Consider the following 23185-nt stretch of genomic DNA (forward strand, 5'->3'; position numbering starts at 1 on the left):
TTTTAGTAACATTACTTATGAGAATGTACTTCGCCAAATCCAATATTAACATTTCAGTTCCTGCAGTTGACTTTCACTAGTTTCACATTCAAATGTAAAAATTCCTTGGATTTAACCTTTTATCTATTAAAGAAAGAACAATTCAATTCAGTACTCTTAGACTCCAGTGAAAACGGCAAGAGTAGATATAACCTTTGTCTTTTTCAAGAACTGCATAGGATGCCAAAACTATTTTGAAATGCAGAAGTATAGCACAAGGCCCAGCTACTCCATTGCTTTATCTGCTTTTAGAGAAGAGATTGATAAATCTGGCTTAGCCACTAATCACACCATAGATTTTAAACAGTGGTGCTGCCATATGACACCAAATAATGTAACACAAATGCACAAAGGTTAAACAGCAGATTAAAAGCCTAGAGCCCAAATCGTTAATGCTCCGATAAACTCAGCTAAACTGAAGCTAGAGGATGTAACTTCCGCATGAAGAAACCCTGCTGAAATGTGACAAAAATATGGATATTGCTTTACAGAACAATCTAAAAAAGATTCCATCATGAATAGGTTAAGGAAAAGGAATTGTAGCGAACAGCACAGAATGAAAGGGAAAGGGAATTTAGTCAGTGAATTCCACATCTAACTAATGATCTTACTTGATAAATGGCTTATTATCTTCATAGCTAGAAAGCATTATAAGCAGAAAAGAGAAACAAAATTATTAGACAGAATTGAAACAGAAATTAATAAGAGCATTTTTAATTGTCTATAAAAATTAGTCAAAATTAGGAAATTCAAAATGCAGAGGCAAGCAATTTAAAATTATAAAGGCATATAATAGTTTAAAAGTCTTTAGCAAATCAGGTATCTCAAAAATAGTTAATTAAAATTAAGGGAAATCCACAATATGACCGAGTTTGTAAAGTTAAAAATCATGCTAGAAGTTTGTTAATGTAGGGTTCTATCTTACCCAGGTAAGTCCGTATTATAGTAGCCATCACAAACACGGTAATTACTGGTGTGGATGAGAAGACAGAAAGAGGAAAAGGAAGAAAAGAGAGAGATGCTAAAGATTAGCTCTCTCTCTCATCATGCAACATGCAATGAAGCTGATACTGACCTATCTAGAACATCTAGTTCACAATGTTATCCTTACTGAAAGTCTCCCTTTGCCATTTCCAACGTTCAAAGCAGATCTGTAAGACCCTTTCACATCCAACCCTCAGCGTTAGAAAGTGGCACCATCCCTTCAGTGTTGGTAACAAAAACCTTGAATACAACGTAAGGCTATAGAGAATACAGTAAAAAGCTATCTAAAGAAGTGAGAGCTGCCAAAGCCTTGTTAGTTACATAAAACTTATATTACTCTGCAAAAGGGATACTACAGTAGAACACCATGATAAAGTAAACATTTGTTAAATTAGCATGAAAACAGCAGATAATCTTCAAGTTAACAATAATAATAGAGTCAATTCTCTTGGGAGAACAGGATTACGAGTAGAAACTGCTCAGAATCCCTAAATCAAAAAGTCATTTAACAAAACAAACTTAATATAATCATATCAGCCATGCAAACAGGAACATCATTTTTGAACTGCATTTTAAATGCAAATGAAATTACTACAGTGCTGTGGCATTTCCGTGAAACAGTTTCTTGGCACTAGTTCCAGGCTGAAATTATCTAATTTTGACCGCTGTTTGTGACATTACAGCAACAAAGTGACGAAAGCAGGATTGGCTCTGTTTGCTTCTAATTGACATCTGCAGTTGCTGGGAGACAATAGCATGTGCTCCTAATGGAGAGTAGCTTTCAATCAGTTCAGCAATCAGAAAATAATCATAGTTCTCATACTTGAACACAAAGCACTTACTTAATGTTTTCCAACCTGCTAGAGTCTGGTTTCAAAGTGTTTGAGTGCTTCACCATTTTGCACAATGTGATCACCAGGAAGATAAGATTCAGCTGTCAAAACAGATAAGAATGAAATTAAACTACTTCAAGTAATAGGTTGAATAATGATGATGGTACAGGCTAAACAAAAACCCTGTAGTTTATTTCCAAGTAAGTAGTGAAAATTGATAACTATATCAGATGGTCTGCAAACTGCAACTGCAAGTAAGGATAAGAGGATAAAAATATTATAAGTCCTTGTTTCACTTAATTTCCCAAATGCACCACATCATCGTGAGCTACCATATTTAACTCATGTTCAACACTTGCCATTGTCACTCTAGCTCTGTCCCCCAGCATGTTTTGCTCATCACCTGCTCACCTTTACCTGTCACCTCTGGCCCTGATCCACATCTCACTCTCAGGACTATGGTCACGCTTTTACTGGGCTATACTAGTTGTCTTTTTATCACCCCATCCTGATTTTGAAATGTTTTTCACCTTTCCTGGTTTCTCCTTTATTTTTTTTTTTTCTTTTTATTCCTTTTTGTTCTCACAATCCTACTGGGGTCTTGAAAAGACCTTAAATGTAACTAGAAAAAAAGAAATAGAGAGGAAAAAAAAGAAAAAGAAACACAAAGATGTAGCAAATGCATCAAACTTAACAGTGCCATAGACTTGTGCTGGTGGTGCACCCTCCTGCTGCCCTCTTTCCCTTTGTAGTCTGGAATCTGTCGAAATGAGACTGTGTGCCACTTGAAGGACTGTGGCATCTTATTCTTGTTGTGTCATTCATAAAGGTAACACCAGGGAAGATACTGAAGGAAATTTTTTATCATCCTCTTATTGTGAAACAGAATCGCAGATATCAAAGTTACTGGGTGCCTTTCTCCTATCGATTTCAAAGCCTGTGAAAAGCACAGGCAAGCCAAACACAAGGATGCCTGCAGAATACTGGCTAAAAAATTGTATCCAATTAATTTCAGTAATTAGTTTGTGCTGTTCTATATCACAGAGAAAAGCCAGACAAAATTGTATCTTTGAAATCAGTAAGAGCCATGTCCTTTCAGCAAGAAGACACACATCCTTGTCTACTACTACAATGGTCCACACAAAATAGCTGCACCAAAAGCTGAGAGAAGATGGAAGAATATGCTTGGACATCCTTATAACGCATACAATAGATAGAGAACCCCATTCTTATAATCTTCCACATATATATATATATATATCTGTAACTGGCTACTGATAGGGCAGTCTCTCAATTTGGGCAAGCCTTTGGTTTAAAACAGCTTAAAAATCTTCACTGTTTTTGTAACACTGGGGATACCAGTTCATACCAGACGTGTTCCTACAGCTGTGCCTCAATGGTCAGAAATGTCACAGAAATCCTAATAAAGAGCTGGTGTTAATCCTGAAAAGATGACTATTTTGAAGGCTCTGATCAGAGTCTGTTAATAAGAATATGTATTATAGAAACAGTTCCTACTGCTACAGGCAATCATGTTATTACTCCTGCTGCTGTCTCCAAATCAGGATGGACAGCATGAACTATAATGCAGCTCTCAACACCAGAATAGTGCCTGGCAACTTTTGATCTTATCATGCAAAGTGTAACATTTTTACAATTGTATGTTGAGATTAATAGAAAAGGGTGTTTGTGACACAAATACGGAAAATAATCTTTTATGATTGATTTCTGTTTGTGTTTCAAGAACTGGCTGAAGATACTTAACCTTTAAGCTGATGTATGTACATTGTGTAGGTTAAGCATATTTCCGTTGCTGCAAAATGTAATAGAAGTGTCAATAATTCATGATCTTCGTGATTATCTTTTATGATTCTTATAGGAAATGACTAACCAGATGAGAAAAACCATTTCTTCTATCATTGTGATCTCTTCCTCTCATCTAGGTTTCCGCTGTACCGCGTAACTTCATTGGATGAGAAAACAAGTTGCTTCTCTTCCTGGCCTTTGCACCAGACAGGGCATGGGCTCTGCAACTGACCTCATACTCAGTTCCATGTCTTTGCACACAGATTTTACTTTTCTCTACTTGAAAAAAGTTTCTTGCACAGTTTGGTATCTGACATAACATGAACTTCTTCAGCCTGCTTGAAAAATGCAACCTCAATTTGCTTTTTGTGAAAACAAACAGATTAAGAGCTAAGACACACGCCCTGCGTCAATCCTAACACATACATCAACTTTGGCTGCAACCTATGCATCTGGGAGTGCACAATCCAGTCAGAATAGTATTTAAAGCACAGCTGGAAGCTAATCCTTGCCTAAGTAGCTACCCTGAAGTATCCTGTATTGTACTTGCATCATCATTCTTGGATCAAAAACTCATAGATATGGCTTAGCCCATAAATGACTGCCTTATGAAACAAGAGGGTTTTATCCTCTGATTCTTTGTACAACTGAAATGCTGGTTTGCCACATGACAAATAAAAACTTGTATTCACATACTGAGGATCCTTTGGTGACATGTGAGCAGACATGGCCTTAGCCCAAAGCTTGAGCCACGCTCCAATGTATTAAATAGGTTTTATGTAGGTACTCAGCTCTGTCTGGGTATATGTCCTTGCTGCACCAGGGAACAACTGCACAAAGCAGTTTCTTAAGTGACATTTTCATTGTAATTTAGGTAAACACCCACAAAACCAGCCCACAGAAATAATAATGCTGTATCACAGCAGCTGAAAAAGTCCCTCAGAGAAAAAAGGAAAAATACTGTACTTTGAAGACAAAGTAACTATGACAACTGAGCATATGATACTTGTTTCTCCATCACTGTGAAATATTGCATAGTTTTCAGTTTCAGCAGTCAAAAGACCATGGTTTGCCACTTGTTCAAACATGTTGGCATTTCTGTTACACATTCTATCATTATAAAAGCCCTATTTTGCTTGCTTACAGATACTGTAACCAAACCTTTCTATAGATTTGCTTTTGGCTCCCTGTTTTTCATCTAGAAATTGATTGTTTTGGAGGAACTCATGAGTTAAAGACTTTTGGGCACCCTGCCTTTTTTTTTTTTTCTTTTTTCTCATGTAAGACACTAAGCAAGGGAAGTGAACTTGCTGGAAAATAATTGCTTTTATAAGGAATGGCTGAATTACTTTCCTTGGTGAGAAATGTGTAGGGGAGGAGAAGAAAACACAGCTATGACTTTTGTATTCATTTGCACAAGCAAAGCTTTTTCAGCTCTGAGCAACGTGGTCTGGCTCAGAGCTGAGGCTACTTTGAGAAGAGACCACAGAACTCCTGAAGCTCCTTTCAACCTGAATTGTTTATGTGAGGACTGAACTGTTACTGATCTAAGCAAATTAATTTGTAGATGTTTTCCAAGCTCGACAGATGGCCTGAGTAGGACACCTTTCTTTAAGAAATGTTCACCACAAGCATGCAGTACTCAGAGGCCCATGTGAATGGCAAGAGAGACTTTTGAGAACAACCCTCTAAGAGAAAAAATGGGCCTCTGACAATAGTGGTGTTCTCATCACTTCATGTAATATAAATGGTGAGTGACTGGCTGGACCTCATCATGACAACTGGGCTGCATTATCCCAGACGAGCCAAAATCTGCAGCTGAACAGTACTGAACAGTACCCCTCTTCAATGCTAATAAAAAACATAAATACATTGTGCAAACTCACACACAGATGCACAATGTATACATCTCAAACAGTCCTGAAATTATACCCTTAATCAAGTCTGTAAAATCTCTTTCATGCTGTGTGTCTGCAAATCAGACCAGCACTCTTTTGAAGGCCAAAAATAAGAAATTAAAAGTCTGGTCAGGCATGAGGTTTGGATTTGAAGATTCTGGTATGATACCAAGGAGTGACAGAACACACAGCTACAGAAGGTGGAGCTATAAAATATATATATTATATATATATAATATATATATATTATAGGAGATCTTTTAAAACATTAGCTGGTAATAGTAAGCAAAAATTTGAATTGATAGTATTTAATTTATGTTTATACTTGATTCTAATCTACTTTCTAAAACTTACTGTCTACTGGGAGAGATGGTATACTGGATAGAGAACTAGCTTAATCTATATCCTCATTTTAGAATTTTGTGTAAAGTCAAAAAAGGAAAAAAATTAGAGTAGCTTCTAATATACTTGTCATCTCTTAATATGACAAATGTAATTAGATAGAACAAAGTGAAAGACAATTGATATATATATTTTAAAAATAACAAGTTATTACATTAAAATATCAAATATGAAGAATTTTTACGGAAATAATCAAATGCAGCACCCCAGAAGATCATGCTTCTTTCACAGGAAACAAACATATGGCCATGTCTCTTGGAAATCAGAAGAAACTGAACATGAGAAAAGGTATAAGTAGGAAATTTGTCTTTCTAGCCCCTGAAACCTATGTAATTTTGAGAGATTGAGTGTGTCCAACTCAAATTAACTTTTTTAAAAAGTGGGTGTATTAACCTGCACAGAAGACTAATCAATTTGACTTAGCTGCAGGTACAATGAATTAGTAGCAAAATAAAGCTAGATTTTGCAAAAATTATTATAAATTTTCCCCTGTGACTAATAGAAAAAATACAATTTATCAAATGTCTACTACAGCAAGATAAACATGCATTATTTCTAAAAACAAGTTTACAAATACGATCCATTTTCACATGTGGAGCTAAGTTATGTGTACATCTGTACCTCCACTGACTTAGGTAAGCACTAAAACTTCAACTTGGGTGAGAACATTTAAAACATTCTGTGTTAATGAAATGCAGCATCTTGGCAATCTTTGCTTAGACAACCATTGGTAGACTTATGCGTGGGCTGTCTGCGAGCTGGGAGAAGCAAACTGCAAGAGTCTTGGCTAAATTAAACCAACACCACCCGTTCCTTGGGCATGAATGGATTTGGATCTACATGGCAGTCAAGGTGCTCAGGCTTTTCTGACCACAGATTACAGAAATGCACTGTTTGTTTTATAGCCATGAACCTGCTCAATGGAATCACGTCTGCCTCGAGCTTAGCAGCTTAAAATTCATTCCACACAGCCTGCAGTGCTGACATGGATACGATAAGACAGAAGAACAGAAACACCACTCTGAAGTAACCTAGCTGAACTGCACATGTTCTGACCCTTTTTGAACTCCCTGGAGCTTTTGTTACCTGGCAAATGCAGCTCTAAAACTGCTCTTGTATCTCCAGATCTTTGCTCATAGCCATGCAGAAGCCTTTTTCTCCCTGGGACTGGCAGAGAGAGAGGTGCTCTCTGAAGGCTTCGAAATGAGTGTGCACCCTGAACTCTTACTGAACTGAATTAATTATTAAAGATGCAGATGGAGCTGTCCAAATGATAAGAACAGCTCCTGACGTATCATGATCCAAGCTTTCATTAAACCATTTCAGGCATACTAATGGTTTCCCACCGCTCATTACTTACATGCTCTTTTCTCATAGATATAATAACCCTGGTGCCCAAAGGCATGACAGGCTACAGAAATAGTGAAGTTAAAAGTTCCTCAGAAGATGTACTGAGGAACTTCATACTTCCTCCTCATACTTCCCATTCTCATTTCATGCAAAAAATGTGCACAGACACAAGCACAAATGCTTATAAATTCAGAGCTGCAAATTAAGATAGAAGGCAATACTGTCAAAAAAGAGTTCATGCGCAGTACTATTGAACTGAGAAACATAGAAGTGATTTGAGCAACATGTTAAAACGCTTACCAAGCCAAAATTCTCACATGCTACTAACACTAAGTAAGCTATACTACAAATATAGCTCTTTGGTTACAGTGCACATGGCATATTATTTTTCAGCCACTACACTTCTCACACTTCTTCCTCTGGTTTCTCTTGCTTTCTCAGCTGGGACGATTAGAGGGCAAAGCAATTGCCAGAGAAGAATTACTCCCAGGAACTGTGCTGTGATTGCTACCTGCTGTTTCATATTTTTCAAGTTGGGAATACTGCTCCCAAAAGCCTTTTGCGTCTCAGTCTAAATGATTTGCTGGAGGATAATAATGTCATGGCCAGTAAATAATAGTGAACTATGTCTGTACATGGTCAATATGATTAAATGTCCTTCACCTCTATTCTCACTCTGACCTGGTTATGAAGAAGTGAAAAAGCTGTCAGCAAAGCCCAAGGCTTCCCATGTGAAATGTTATTTTAGAGGAAGGGAGAGAAATATAGGTGACTTAGCAAAATACCCCCAGTAACAATAAAAAGAGGAAGGAGCCATGAACAAAAAGCAAAATTATCACTACACAACCAGACTTGAGGTGACTTAACTATTGTAGCATGAAACTCAGAACAGTTTCCAGAATAATTACAACTGCAAGAAACAACTTCATTGAAAAGCATTGTCCATCATATTGAGCATACTGTCTTTCTTTCAATTGCAATTTTAGGTTTAATTAAAAAAAGAATCCCCATCATTCTGAGATATGATTTAATTTGAATGCATTCAGAATAAACTCTGAACAATTATTATGGTCTACACTTAAATCTCACAAACACTGTAATTTTTCTAATTCAAGTTGTATACACATAAATTTTGGCATCTACGCCCATGTCTTTGAAAATATGCCAATGAACTCTAACAACCTCTACATTGCACAACTATCTTTTCTTAAGTGACTGCTCAAGGATTCAAATAGTTTGTGATATAAATGGAGTAAATGCAAGCCAAAAGCTTGGCCAGTTGCATTTTTTAGTAGAAAATTCCATAATCAAAGTATCAGTTTGTAAAATAAATACAAAAAGTGCTGAAATATTATGTCTGGCACACAGATCTATAAAAGTCAAAGAAATTGCAAAATTATGCCTGATGTATGTGCTTTATACTGAAAAAATAGTATTTCTGAATATGGAAAAATACAATTCCTGAATTTGGAAATTCAAGTGAACTGAAATTCTGTTAATATTTCACAACTCTACTACTGTGACAGGGCAGGAGAACATGCAACTATTTACGATTTCAAAAACATGAAAACTAATTAATTCATCCTTCCAAACTATCAGCAATTACGAGAAAAGGCCTCCACATACATAGGCTATGTCCCCAGCCAGCCTTCTACAATATTTCCCAAGTAAAGCCAGGTTCTAAAGATACAGAACTAGCAGAGAAAACCCAGGTGAGCCAAAATGCACATCCTGCATTCGCTGCGCTCACAAATTCCTCCACTGTGTATTGCTGGTACTGTTAGGCTGAAATAAATGGAAGAAGTACTTTCCCTGGGTTGACACGTGACTTTTTACCAGTTTTTTTACCTGGAAGTGCTCAGAGAATTGGTAATTGATGTATGAATGCAACGTACTGTGTTCAGGGGACACTGGGGCACCCAGCTTTGGGTGCACAGATGGGTGCAGGCACACAGTGACTTCAGCAATGAATGTGCACAGGCTTTGTACCAATTACATATTTATTTATTTGTACTAGAGCAGAGGAGCTTGTGTCTCACAGGCACTACATGTAACACGAATACACACAGAAGTAGGCATGAAAAAATATGCACATGCAAATACACATACAAACACTGTGTAAGTGTAATGGAACATAAAATTTATTTAATTATCCAATGCATTAGAATACCCTTTTGAGATAATTATGTGAGATAATTAGCTGTTAAATTCTACAATGTGTACAGTAGTGACTCAATTGAAAGCAATAATAATGGCTCCTCTTAAAAAACCCCTGTGTTTAGTACTTCATTGATTTTTCATATGACTACACATGTCAATACGACCTTCAGAATTCAAGCCATTAGGAAAAAATGGCCATGCTGAAGTGCCACCACAGCTTTGACAATTAATCATTTGGTCAGCACACTTTGAAGATTTCTATATAAATATATAACCATTAGTCACATTACAAATTGTTTATAAGCATTTCCATGGAATGTCTTGTGAATAAGAATGGCATTGAATGAAATTTTAAATCTTTTTAATCTGCTGTGAGGCAACCTAAAAAAAAAGTAAAAAACCCAAAGTTCTTACCAGAATAATAAAGGTAACAGGTCCAATGAAACTCCAGATAAAATAGTTATCTACATGTAGCCAGCAACTATTATGGAAGAGAGAGAATGAAAAGGGAAAGGCTGCATTAGCACCTAAGTCCAATAAATGGAAAGTGCAGAAATACTTAAGGTAACACTTTGCCAGTAAACAATGATGAACATAGCACAGTACCACTGATTCGTTGGACAACACCTAACCTGAAATTCTTCTAATGAACTCTGTGTAATAATACTACTGAACCTGAAACTCCATCATCAGGAATAATTAACATCAGGAGAAACTAAACCAAAACAAGCTCTCCTTTCAGTCAAAAGGTTTGGCGACAGGTGCTATCATGGACTAATGAAACTAACATCAGAAAATAATTTTTGCGGGCTTCCCATGTGATCTCCAAAGTCTGCTTTTAACTTTATGTCATATGTTAAATGCTCATGCCTGAGGAAATTCAGATGCCATGTTTTGCTGAATAACAATATGGTATAAATAAAATGCCCCATCTGGGAGTTGAACTGTAGAGAAAGAATACATAAGACACCAGACTAAATTACGTATAAACCTATTAGGGCCAACTCCACTTAGCAATTCATTTTTCATACAGCCCAGTTCCCTGCTGAATTCTCTTATTTGTCTTTCATCAGTAGCAAAATCAAGCAGCTTTCTTGTAGTCAACAGTATCTTTCCATTCTGTGACTAATTTCATCAAAGGACAAAATAAACACTACTGAAAGGCAAATTCATGCCTCCAGCAACTCGAATCCTCAGAAATGTTTTCTGTCTACCTTCTGTCACTTCCTATATACATCTGTATTTTTGTAAATAAAAGGCTGTGGCTAATTTTAATCCCACTCTACTTGCCTGATAAAATATTATCAAAATAAGACACATAGGCTGGAATATTGTACTGTCATAATTCAGGATGATAGCTAGCTAGAGGGACAGCTGAACAAAGAGATCTAATGAAGCATTAGCTTAAAACTGGATGGTTAGGCTTGTCAGATACTTTAAGTTGAGAATTTTTGCTTAATATACATCTGAGGACAAAAAGTTATTTACTTTTTCAATTTGTTTCAGGTCAATCTTTTGTGTTAAAAGAAAGACTATAATTTAGAATTGGTCTCTCCAGAGTACAAATCCCCTGAACCTAGAGAATTACAAAAGACTTGATTGTAATTTGTGCACAGCATTGCCATTCTCTTACCAATAAAGCTTTCAGATGGTATTTTAGTCTGTCAGGGACCCTCTGACAGCTAATAGGCTTTAAAAAATTATTCACTTGAAAAACACTCAGGTCACTTGCAATTACTTACGCTTTCTCTGTTCCGTAGCTCTTATAGTCAGTAGCTGCTGAGACACCAACTACTGTAGCAGGGAAGAGGTAGCCAGCAACATAATAGTACTTCTTTCTAGAATATTCACTTTCAAATACTTCTACTAACATTAGATAAAGCTGCACTCCTTCTAGACACATCCAGGCAAAGGCTGCCAGGAAGAAAAAGTGTAAGAGACCTGCAAAAACCGGACATGCAATCTGCAAAGAAAGAGAGAGATGGAAATGTAAACCACAAAACCTTCACATCATTACCTCTCCAACTGACCAGTGTACAATAGAACAGCAGATAGTTCTATTAGAGACCTTTCACAAATTCAGGAGCATCTCCCCTACCTCAAAACATTCCCTGAACATTTGAAAACACTATATGCACTCAGTAGCTACAGAAAGTTAATTAGCTGAACAGTGTGGAGGCCCAGGGGCCTGATGCCAGGGTGCCTTGACCCTGGAGAGGACGGATCAGGTGAGGGGAGATGCCCCTCATGGTTAGGGTGGGGAAAAACTTGTTCTCACTGGCTTTTGCAGCCACATGTTGGTGCCTTTTGGGTTCTGGTGGTTCTTTCTACTGGTTTGTGGAAATTGGTCACCCTTGTTCAGCCCCCATTCGCCATTTATGTATCCTTCCTAGGATGTTCTTCCTTCCCTTAACCCCCATTGGCTCTGTTTTGCCATATTGCTCCACCCCTGTTATCCCATTGGTTCTCCCAGTCTTTAGCCACTGCCCTGCACCGCTTTCCCTTGTCCCTATTGGACCTCGATGCTCAGAGGCACCCCTTTTGCCCCTCATTTAACCCTGTGCCCTTAGCCCAATCCTGTTCTCATCGCTGAATTCATTGGAGGCTGTTATCCGTTGAATAAACAGTCTTTGGCTACCCAAACGAGGACCTGTCTCTTCCCCTTTATCGTCAGCAATCTCTAGTGGTGCTCTCGGGCTCTGAGAACGCAGGTCGCTCTCATGGCTTCGCTGTGGCATGTGCCATAACACAGCAGTGTGAATGAAGATAAGGAAATTGCACCCTCACCTCCCAGTCATCAATTTCAGAGTGGATTTCTTAATTTTATAAGGAATTTTCTAATTTTGAAACTAATACAGCTTTAGGACTTACAGTTTAGATAATCCTAGACATGAACAGTTGGTTCTCTATGCATAATGTGATACTACATATTTAAAATTATAAAGTGTCTGCCCTGTGATTTTTGTCTGCTGTAATATGGAAAGTTCTACTGTTGTAACAGAAATTGGTCTGAATTCTCTCTCCATTGGCCAAATTCTGGATGAAACTATGCTAGATTATTAGTTTCAACCCAATGAATCATGTAAGAATTAATTTTACCAATACTACCAAAATACCTGCTTAAATGTGAAGTGTAAAAAATGTTTACACATATAGAAAAGGCTTTGTACGCATATATATAAAAATGTAGTCAATACCTGTCAGGACATTTGAATATACATAGAAAACATATATATGTTCCTAATAGTCAACATTCAATTTCATCTCCTCTTTCAAAAGTCTAACCACCTGCCTCATTAATAGTCAGTGTTTCTCAGCTGAAAATGAAAAGCATATTTTGGATGGATGTAAATACTACGTATGAATATATCTTATTTTCATGCTGAGCTTTTATTTCAGCCTTGCTGTGTTAGAGAGCTGAAAACTTGTCAGTGTTGTCATGTTTTAATTCAAATCCGTTTCAAACAGTCATTCAGAGAACAAGATCAGTACACAGAGAGAAAACTTACCTTGTACTCTGTCTTATCGATGCCTATTAGGAAAATGAACTCAGCAATGAATAGGTTGATACAAAGGTTCTTGTGAATAGTGTTACGATCACTTTGCAGGCCACGGAAAAAACAGAATGTGAAGATGCAGATGGCCAGGCAAACAAGAGAGATGACAATTCCCACCCAGGTGATGACAGTGAGGAGCAATTCGTGCACTCCATCTTTGTACTAGAAATAACCAAGAATGGAGAAAATTAATATGACTCTTTATGAGTATAAACAAAAACCTATTTTCACAGGTATCCAGAAAAGTTACTTGTTCATTACATGAGATGGGCAAAATGCACTCAGTAATTTCTCAATCTGAGGTCAGCTTCCCAGAAGATCAGGGTAAGTAGAAGAGGAGCAGGTCTGAGAGAAAAATGTGACTGTTTTGTCCAGATCAGATAGCATTTTTACTTTTGCTATGGCTCACTGCAGACTGGTTGGAAATATGAGCAGAGAAACATAACATTTTTAAGGTACCACCAGGCTTTGATGAAAGGAGAGAGGAGAGCTTTCCCTGGGACTTTCTATGAGGGCACATGTTCTTTTTTACAGACCTGCAACTCCACAGCAGAGAAGAAGGCAATGTTTTACAAACTGATCAGGACAAAATGCAGAATATGCTGCACATGTAATTCTGGCTTCGATCTCATGTTTAGCTAAAGGAGATTCCTTGGTGCTGTTCTTTGCAGTGACCTTTTCAACTACAATGGCTTTGTGAGAAATCCCATACAGCTGCAAATATTGCATGCTCCGGGCCCCCTGACATGCAGGAAGTGCTTTAAATAGACAACAAAGTTTCTGACTATGAAGAGGTGTTTGAACAATCACTATGGAAGTTCCTTGACCTTCCTTGCCAAGGAGAGCGGGCACCTGGGCTTCCAGGGAACAGCCTGCACAGCTGTCTCAACAGACACTCTCAATCTGTACTGAGGGAGAGTCTATAAAATGGTTGTAAGGTTGGTCAGTAACTTTAAAATATGGCTTGTAGGAAACTCTTGGCCTTCCTTGTTTTCTCTTTCTTGTCACTTTGATTGCAACTTTATGGATGAGGAAGAAAAGTGCTACAGAAAGCAAATAGTTTTGGAAAGAGTGGGTAGGAGCTACAAATACTAAAGAAATTTCAGTAATTTTGAATCTTGTTAAAAGTTTAAAACTAAGTCTTTTAAGTTTGTTCCCTGCTGATGGCTGGAAACATCGTTACCTACCACAATTTCCCGACGAGCCATAAGAATTGCAAAGTTGGTGAGGTGACTGCAAGCACACGTTGTATGAGTTTTATTTGTGTCAACCAGTTTGCAGCCTTGAGTTGACCAGTATCCCATCATAGTCCTCTCTGAGTAGTTCCAGAAGGAACAATTTGCATTGAAATAATTATCAGGCTGGGAGATAAAAGGATAACATAAAATGAGGATATTGCACACTAAGACGGCAATAACAATTGTTAAATATATGTAAAGGGTAATTTAGATTAAATTTTGCATGTTTTGGACAATAAAGTTTTTCATCAGCAAAACTGTGGACTGTGTTGCACAAGGAAGACATCTAGTTTAAAAGGGACTTTATAGTCCAAAGCACTCTGAAGTGCAGTCTCAATTACTGTAGACCCAATTTTAAGCAATTACAGTTTTTATGCATGGATGGTACATTATAGCTATTTTTGCTTTCTGAAAAGTTAGGACTGTGAATTTATTCTGCAGATATTTTTTCCTGTAATTATCAGTTTGAAAATAGGATCTTTTTCCTTTGATTCTCACCTTTGGTCAGGCCAAAGTCATGTGAACAGATATCACAAAAAAGTTCACTCCTCAATGCCTATCTACTTTGACGAAAAACAATCCAACCAGATTTATAAAAATAGGCAAAATAAAGTAAAATCTAACCATATTTTCTCTATCAGAGTAGTGATTGTTAATTTTCCCCACATGAGACATGAAAAGAGAAAGGGCCAAACTTAAGAGCAAAGAAACACATCAAATAAGATACCATGAGGGAAATATACGTAAATTCAAAGTATAACAAGCCAAGATACCATACTTTATTCTTTGCTGAATAAATGCAATTTGAACAATTTTTATAAGCTTCCATAATTTGGTCCAAAATTAATGTAAAAAGTTAAAGTGTCAATAAAACTTACTACATCAAACCGTCAAGAATCTTTCTTAAGAGTTATTTTCTACCCTTCTACTAAGGTAAGAGTTAATTTTCAGTTAGAAACAAATTAGTCATTTACATTTTCATGTTGATTACTGAATTAGCTTTCATTAAGAATACACTTAAGTTCTAATAATCACTGAACCAGGCTCATTTAATTTTATGTTCATAGACTTAACTTGTGTCTCTGACCTAGTCCAACATTTAAAATTCAAATGGAAAAAAAGGTTGTTTTTCTGCATTGCTTTTCTCTCTTGCTGATTTTGTGACCTTCCCATCAATTCATTAGCATAACTCACATCAATGTGTTCCAGTGTGAAATGCACGGGATCAGTCAGGTACACCCGGCTCGACTCCTTGTTGATGGAGGCTGCGATGACGTGGGAGTTGACGGCGATTGTGCTGTTCTGCCCCGCCAAGTCACTGCCTAACTTTATGGTTGCATTTTCAGTACTGAGGAACCGTCCCAAACTTTTGTAAATAATGAAAACCAGTTTGGCTAACCCTACAAAAGAAAAAAAAAAGCCCATCGTTATGCCACAGAGGTCTACAGAAAGACAGCGACCTGTACTCTAATGACAATTAAGCATCAGTAAACTGAAAGGTATTTTCAGGCCATGGATTTGAAAAGCAATGACCAGGTTCCCATGATCATCAAGAAAAAGCCACACAGCAGCTTTGTGGTGTTTTGTTTTGATGTTTAACTAGGAAAGGTAGGTTTTATAGAAGTTCATGGAGTTCCACTGTTCCTGCCCAAGACTCACCGTTCCTACTGTTCTGTTTCATGGTTCGTGCAGAGAGCTGAATCCAGTTGCCTCCTTTTCCAGCCTGAGGAAATCGCAAGTCTTGCACCTGGCCCTCAGTAGAAAGCACTGCAACATCCAAAACTAAGCAGACCAGAGGGGGGGGGCGGAAAAAAAGTGTTAAAAAAGGAGAATGCAGAGAAAGTCTCTTGGCCAGATTACAATATGCCAGACGACAATTTTTCCCCCCCAAGTCTTTATTTAGTTTTCTCACATGGCTGTCTGTAAGGCAGATTTGTACTGCATGCTTCAATCACCCAGACTCAGCTTCTTTAACTAAATCTAATGCACACTGCTAAAATGACAGCACTTTAGTAGTGATAACATGCCATCAAACCTTGTTCAAATTTGTGCCCACAAAACATCCACTTAACACACATGTTGCAAAAAAATGTTAGTTTTGAAGATCTTAATGTCTATGCAGTATCCTCTGCTGACAAATTTAGAACTTTAAGTATTGATTTAGATGTAAAGATTTTTTTAACAGCCAGCAAAGAATACCAAAGTATGTTCATGCCATGTATTAAGCTAAACCAGTATACGTAACTAAAAATTATTTCCATTTTGTTTTCCGCATCTAATTCTGTATAATTATAGCAAACCATTTTATTAGTTCTGCTAATAAACATTTAAATTGAAAAATCAGATGCCACTCAGCCATACTTAAGTATAACTTTTGTAACACACTGTATGTCAAGAAACTTTCACGGGATTACCACCGAATGCTGGATTTCCTTGGACAGATAAAATGATACAGCTGAGAGTGGACAATTGATTGACAAAATCTGTGCTCTATTAAACCAGTCTAGCTACAGCTCTGAGCTACAGACTGACAAAAGGTATGAAATTAGGAAATCACTTCTCTTTCTCCAAGCCATACATACATATGGGCACTAGGAATTCAGTCTTGCATGACATCAAAAAAGTACTATTATGACATGAAGACAGCTTATCACAAGAAGTAATACTCAGTGTCTACTCATCTCCATGGAACTGCTTGTATACATCCAAAGGCAGATCTGTGATTCTACACACAATCCTTCAAAACTAGTGCAGTTCCTTTGATAACAGACTGTGAGACTTTTCCCTATCCTTTCCCAGTATCTTCCTACTCAACTAAAAACTAGGTCGAATCATCTTCTACAGCTACAAATAGGCAGACACTGAAAAGTCTCATTTCTGCAGTCTATTCCAAGTCTCTGTCTTGGTACTCTGCATATTAGCAGACTTTTAGGTTCCTTGTGCCTCACTGAGACTACATTAATCTCTGTAATAAGGAATTTTAATTTCATGCATAGCAATGATTTTTGCTTTAACACATCCTGCGCAACAATATTTGCACATCTCTAATACCAAACCCTTTCATTTCTCTGTCACCACTTAAATTCTAAATTATGCTCCAACTATCTCCAGCTATTTTGCAGTCTCTGGAGCATAGCCATTCTGCATTATGGGAGATGTAGTTCACTGAACACATTTTTACCTGAAGGTAGTCATGTTTAATATAAACATTTGGCCTATGCTGAGTGCCTAAAATATTTAACTGGCACAGTATATTGCAAAAAAAGTAATTTAAATTCATTAGGAACAGTTTATATTTAACAGGAAAGTATTTTCCGCAGCTCTACAGAAAGCAGTTACCTCAAAAAAATCCATACTCTGACTTTTAAGCACTCTTCATATCCACGTGTTCTGCTAATGATTTCTCAGTGATAAATCAACTATGTAACATCAACTACTTTCCATTTTATAATGTACTAATGACACTAAAGAAGAAGGCTAATTTCAAAGAGCCAAACAAGAAAAGTGTGTTTTCCCTGCTTTAGAGCAGTTACCTTTCCATCAAACGTTGCACAGCTTAGCCTCCAGAAAGTATTTCACTGTCTGGAGCACCTTCTCCTCCTTTTGTGTAAAGCAATACACAGCACTTTAACTTATGCTTGAAAAGAACTTTACTTACCAATATTTTCTGTGGGCATTGAGACTCTACTTGGTTCTACAAGATTATCAGCCAAGACAAAAGCCCCTTCTTCTAATGTATCAAGTAACATTGTGGCTGCGTGGGCTTGTTCTGAAGAATTCATGTCTTTCCAGGACTCCAGAGCTTCAGGCCTGAGCAAGTTGTCCACTGTATCCACAACTGCCTGCATTCATTAGAAAACTATCATTAGGTCTGAAGCCCTAGGCAGCTGGGGAAAATTCCCAGTCTTATATGGCGACAATTATAATACTTAACTGTCAGAATGATTTATTGTGATTTAATGGTACAAGAACACTATTTTCAACATTAAAATATTTTCCATCCGCTTGTTGGATTAGCATGAATAGAAGCGCAGCTAGCCACTAGCTCTGTGTGGTCTCTAAGCAGTAAACATGCAAATTTGACTTGTTTTGTATCAGCTAAAAGCATGGTATTATTAATGTGCTGAAAAATGTAAAAACAAATGCCAGAAGTCTTGCCCGAAGCTTTCATCTTAATGTCAAAATGTATAACTTCTGTTTAAAAATACTAATGCCAAAATTAGCACTCCACAGTTTAGGCTAAAATGACAGTAATACTCCTCTGGAAACTGAGCCCCACTAGTCCAGGCATAGCACTATAAACTACTTGTCTATGACAAATAGACCTTCTTTATTACAGGAGGCATGAAATGAAGCTGACTCAGTGGATATAAATTAGCTCTGGCCACTCTCACTCCCCCTCCTATTCCTGTACCTGTTCATAGATACTTAGAAGGATTACAAACTCCCATTCCTGCACAAAGGTCAGTTAGAAAAGGAAATCAATAGAGCAAACAAGATGTCCACTGACCGTTCCTGTTATCAGTGACGGCAAAACTGTAAAGCTGAATAAAAGCTGCTATTTTGAAAAGTCTTACTTGTAAAAACTCTATCATCATGCTTTAAGGTTCACTGAGCTGCATGTAAGGTAATAATAAATAAAGAAGAAGAATAATTCAGTGACATGATTACATTACTTTACAAAATAATCCAATCAGAGTAATCAGGTAATCAATTGAAGGCAGGCTTTTACATTAATGCATAACGCTGCTGTGCACCGAGTACACCAGGCACTGCTCTAACACCCTGTTTACTCTGTCCCATTTACCTATTCCTAATGTGTCATTAAGCATATATATAATTTGTTTGATCAATTTAAAAGCATTGGAAATGGAAACAGAACACATTATACAAACAGAAAGATGTCAGTCTGGAGTACTATATTGTGCAAACAAACGAATGGGAAAACTTGGTCAAGGCTATTGTCAGAGCAGGATTAATTAGCCTAATCCATTTTAATATCCTTTTTCTGTCTGCATTGTGAGCCACCACGACCTTCCTGGCAGGTGGAAGATACTTCGAAGCAGCATTAAAGCCTTTTTTCTTTCTCTAATGGGAGACAGAATAGTCAAAACGCTGCAGCCATGTACTAGAGTGGAACAGAAATTGGTCTGCAGAGGCCAGATTCATTAGTCACTAAGAAATACAGATTGGAGCCTCTAATCTGAGGTACAAATGAATTCTCTGTCACAAAGTGGGAACTTGCTTCATTTGCATAGTGTAAGTCAGCTTTTGATTTGTAATTTCAAGAGGTTTATTAGTCTTATCTAAGCAGAGAAGCCCATTTGAGACATTCAGAAAATGACACCAGTTGGAAATTAAGGTTCTGCTCTGGTTTCTCATGTATCGCCATATAGCACTGACGGTAGGCATTCATTGATATGATACGCTTTTCGTTTATTATGGGATAACCTAACTGCATTCTCCTTGTGGAAAATCAGCACCTGCCCAGTAATATTTCTGAATATTTCAGACAAAGGCAAATGGGTGGGAAAAACCCCACAGTCCCTGTGGCACAGCTGTCAGAGCAGCCCTGTTACTGCTCTTCTCACCACCCTGTTTACTAATGAAAAGGAAATAGAAAAAGCCACACTACCCAAACCACATCTGGTGGATTACCCTTTCCTATTAAAAAATATTTTCTAATAAAAACCTATTACAGCTATTATTACTTGAGAAGTGACTTTCTCTCCAGATCTTTGTCTTTTTTGTCAAATTTCTGTATAACTGGACATCTCCCATCCACTTCCAGGGCTTTAGGATAAAAGACAGAAGTGCCCTGTACAGAGAAATCTCTTTTCCGTAAGGGTCTGAATTTTTTTATTATGCTGTAAAGTATTTCAAAATTCTTTCCAAAAATAATTCTTACATTTCATCTCAGAGGGTATAAGTAAAAAAATCAGTATTTTAAAAGAAGTTTTGAAAAAATGCACAAGAAAATCTTTCAGAGCCAGACACATCTGTTCTAGGACTTTTTTTCTCCCTTTCATAGGAGCGAGGTGGCATTACTGGCATTGTATGGCAGAAAAGGAGCTGGCCACAACAGGAAACCATTCTACAGCTGATGAAAGGAACTGGAAATCAGGTAGCAATGTGTTACATGCCTCCTATATAGCCTGGTTAATGGGACACGTGGCAGACATTTTACTAGTGAAGTTAGAGAAATGTTTGTCTTTGCATTGTATCCTCAAGTCACTGAATTGTAACAATTCTTAAAACTGTAAGAAAGAGTGATTTTACCAGGCATAAGACTAGACACAAAGCAAGCTATATAACATACATTTTTCTTGCAAGCAAATTAACTCTAAACAGTCTTTGATATAAAATTCTACCAAGGTGAACTAATTTCTTTGAGTTGCAAGCTTTTTCCCCCTACCCAAAATTTTATTACAAGAGACATGCTACTTCCAATTCAGATAATAATCCCTTCTGCTCTTTTAGTTTTGAACAAGTTAAGGTACAAGAAGTATGAACTTTGATCTTTTTTGTTTTTTTCTTAGTGTTATACCTGTGCAAAGCCAACATTTGTAAAGTTGATATGGGGCACAATACACATTTATCAAAGACTGAAATACATAGGATCATGCAGCAAGATGATAAAGCGTGGCAGGTTGCTGAAGCAGGGAGAAAGCAGGGTGACAGCACAGGAGATATACCTTAAGGTAAGCCCTGCACGTCTTCTCTCGTTTTTGGAGCTTTTTAATAAGGAAAAAGAAAATCAGAAGTTAGAAAGATTCTGGAAAACTTCAGAAAGAGAAAAAAAAATACTCTGGTGTTTCAAATCCTGATTTTGAATGATAGCCTGGACATTAATCTAGCTTCTGTCCTTGATGACTACAAAAGAACATCACACAGGAAGTGTTTTTGCCCAACTGTGGTTTACGCCCAGCTGGCAACCAAGTACCACACAGCTGCTTGCTCATTTGCTCACCAGCAGGATTGGGGAAAGAATCACAAGGGTAAAACTGAGAAAATCCATGAGTTGAGATAAACACAGTTCAGTGGGTAAAACAAAAGCTGTGCATGAAAATAAAATAAACCAGGGAATTAATTCACTGCTTCCCATGGGTAGGCAGGTGTTCAGCCATTCCCAGAAAAGCCAAGCTCCATCACATGTAATGGTTGCCTAGGAGGAGAACACCGTAACTTCAAAATCCCCCACTTCTTCCTAATTCCCACCAGCTTTATATGCTGAATATGATGTCACATGGTCTGGAATACCCCTTTGGTCAGTTGGGCTCAGAGGTCCCAGCTGTGTCCCCTCCCAAATTCCCACGCACTCCCAAATTCCTTGTCAGTGTGGCAGTACGAAAAGAAGAAAATGCTGTGGAAGTGCTGCTCAGCATTAACAAATTATCAAAGATATGAAAGATAGATTTCAGCACAAATCCAAAACGTAGCCCCATACTAGCCACTGTGAAGAAAATTAACTCTACCCCAGCCAAAAGCAGCACAGCAACCTTTACTCAGGTGTCTAGATATCTTTTGCCCAAATTGTGGGATTTGTCTGAAAAGGTCAAAGGAAAAAATGCATGTGTGGGCACTTGATCTGTGTTTCGGAAAAGTACTTTAAGGGCATCTAGGGACTGTAAATAAAACTATTGCCAAAATAACAGAAAAGTGCACGGATCTCTCTCTCTAAAAAAGGATGAAAAAATATTTCATTTGTGGCTTGCTGACTAGGCTCACACAAGGAAGAGGCTGAGAAATACAGCATTTCCTCTGAGAAAAAGAGGAAAGGTAATAACACTGTAATTTGTATTTAAACCACAAAGACACATTTTCTCTGAAATGTTTCTTGGAACATGTTTCCAGAGAAAACATTAATTCATGTCTTAGATATGTGCAGTAAGGCATTTTTATAAAGATCAATTATAAGTCATGTTGGTGTCTTTAGAAGTCTAAGAAAGTGCTATTATTCTGCAGGAAGTTGGATTAAAATAAAACCCTGCACCTATGCAGAATTCCACTGATTTTATTACATGTTCAGGGTTAAAAGGATCACTGGATAAACATGCTGATTTGTTACAGAATTTCTGAGAGCTAATACTCATTTCCCTCACACTAGTTATAATGCATTCCAGATTTTAAAATGGGACACAGCTATGTATTTTAGGACCAGTCAGCTATTGTGAATTATATCTTATTCCCTAAAGAAGGTAATTACAACTTTCCACTGTGTATTTACTGCTGTTTTCTCTCATATGCTTATTCCAGAACAACACACATGCAGGAACAAAGTATAGATTAATATTTCTGAAAGGAAAAAAACACCAAACCCAAGGGCAATTGTTATCCCAGCAGGAGGAGGTGGTGGGAGGTGTGTACCTTGTTATAACTCCTTCCAGCAGAGTCTTTTTCACTGGGCCGTAGTTCCTGAAGCTGAGCATCCAAAATGTCCACGAGCTGTTCCATCAGCCTCACTGATGAGCTAACATCGCCAGCAAAGACCGGTCCTTTGGTGTGTTTAGCCAGTTCATTGGCCAGACTAGCAGCATTTTCTCCACTTCTGATCTGAAATGACAGTTTATATTATCTCAGCAGGGTCCCTTGTTCTGCTTGCGGCTCCTAATTCCAATTCCCTGTGTACCTTTGTTGTGGTGAAATAACCATTTGCACACACATTGAAATCTGTAACTAATTGAGACCAATAACGTTCTCTTTATCTCAGAAGATTAAAGGTTCTTAGATCCGTGACACACAAAAGCAGTTCTTAACAGCCATCAAAACCAGAAATCTGAGTGGGACTTTTGGGCTCGATCTTCTATTCATCCTCACTTTTATTTTACTGCCATTATCAGACAGTAAGAAATCTGTTTGTTCATACTAGTGCTTGAGGCATTTGAAAGTCAAGTAGCCTTGTACTGATAACAAATTAT

General features: G+C 37.5%; 1 protein-coding gene across 11 annotated transcripts in view; it reads right to left on the reverse strand.

Annotated features, from left to right (window-relative positions):
• The window catches only part of ADGRL2 (adhesion G protein-coupled receptor L2), a 176118-nt gene that overhangs the window by 11832 nt on the left and 141101 nt on the right, over nt 1–23185 (reverse strand). For 8 of the 11 annotated variants that reach the window (XM_088060095.1, XM_014250805.2, XM_088060096.1 and 5 more), the window contains exons 8-17: nt 22635–22820; nt 20963–21001; nt 17926–18109; nt 15927–16049; nt 15462–15667; nt 14217–14390; nt 12982–13191; nt 11215–11435; nt 9887–9953; nt 1866–1957 (exon numbers count right to left, since the gene is read on the reverse strand). In XM_088060095.1, coding sequence (XP_087916221.1) covers nt 1866–1957; nt 9887–9953; nt 11215–11435; nt 12982–13191; nt 14217–14390; nt 15462–15667; nt 15927–16049; nt 17926–18109; nt 20963–21001; nt 22635–22820 — 1502 coding nt within the window. The remainder of the gene's footprint in view (nt 1–1865; nt 1958–9886; nt 9954–11214; nt 11436–12981; nt 13192–14216; nt 14391–15461; nt 15668–15926; nt 16050–17925; nt 18110–20962; nt 21002–22634; nt 22821–23185) is intronic. The other 3 variants (XM_088060098.1, XM_088060097.1, XM_088060101.1) reach the window with 1 other exon arrangement.

Source organism: Pseudopodoces humilis, chromosome 10, assembly GCF_049639895.1.
Source record: "Pseudopodoces humilis isolate 2021_Gansu_Grassland_sample_001 chromosome 10, ASM4963989v1, whole genome shotgun sequence".
In the NCBI taxonomy this organism is placed as follows: Eukaryota; Metazoa; Chordata; class Aves; order Passeriformes; family Paridae; genus Pseudopodoces; species Pseudopodoces humilis.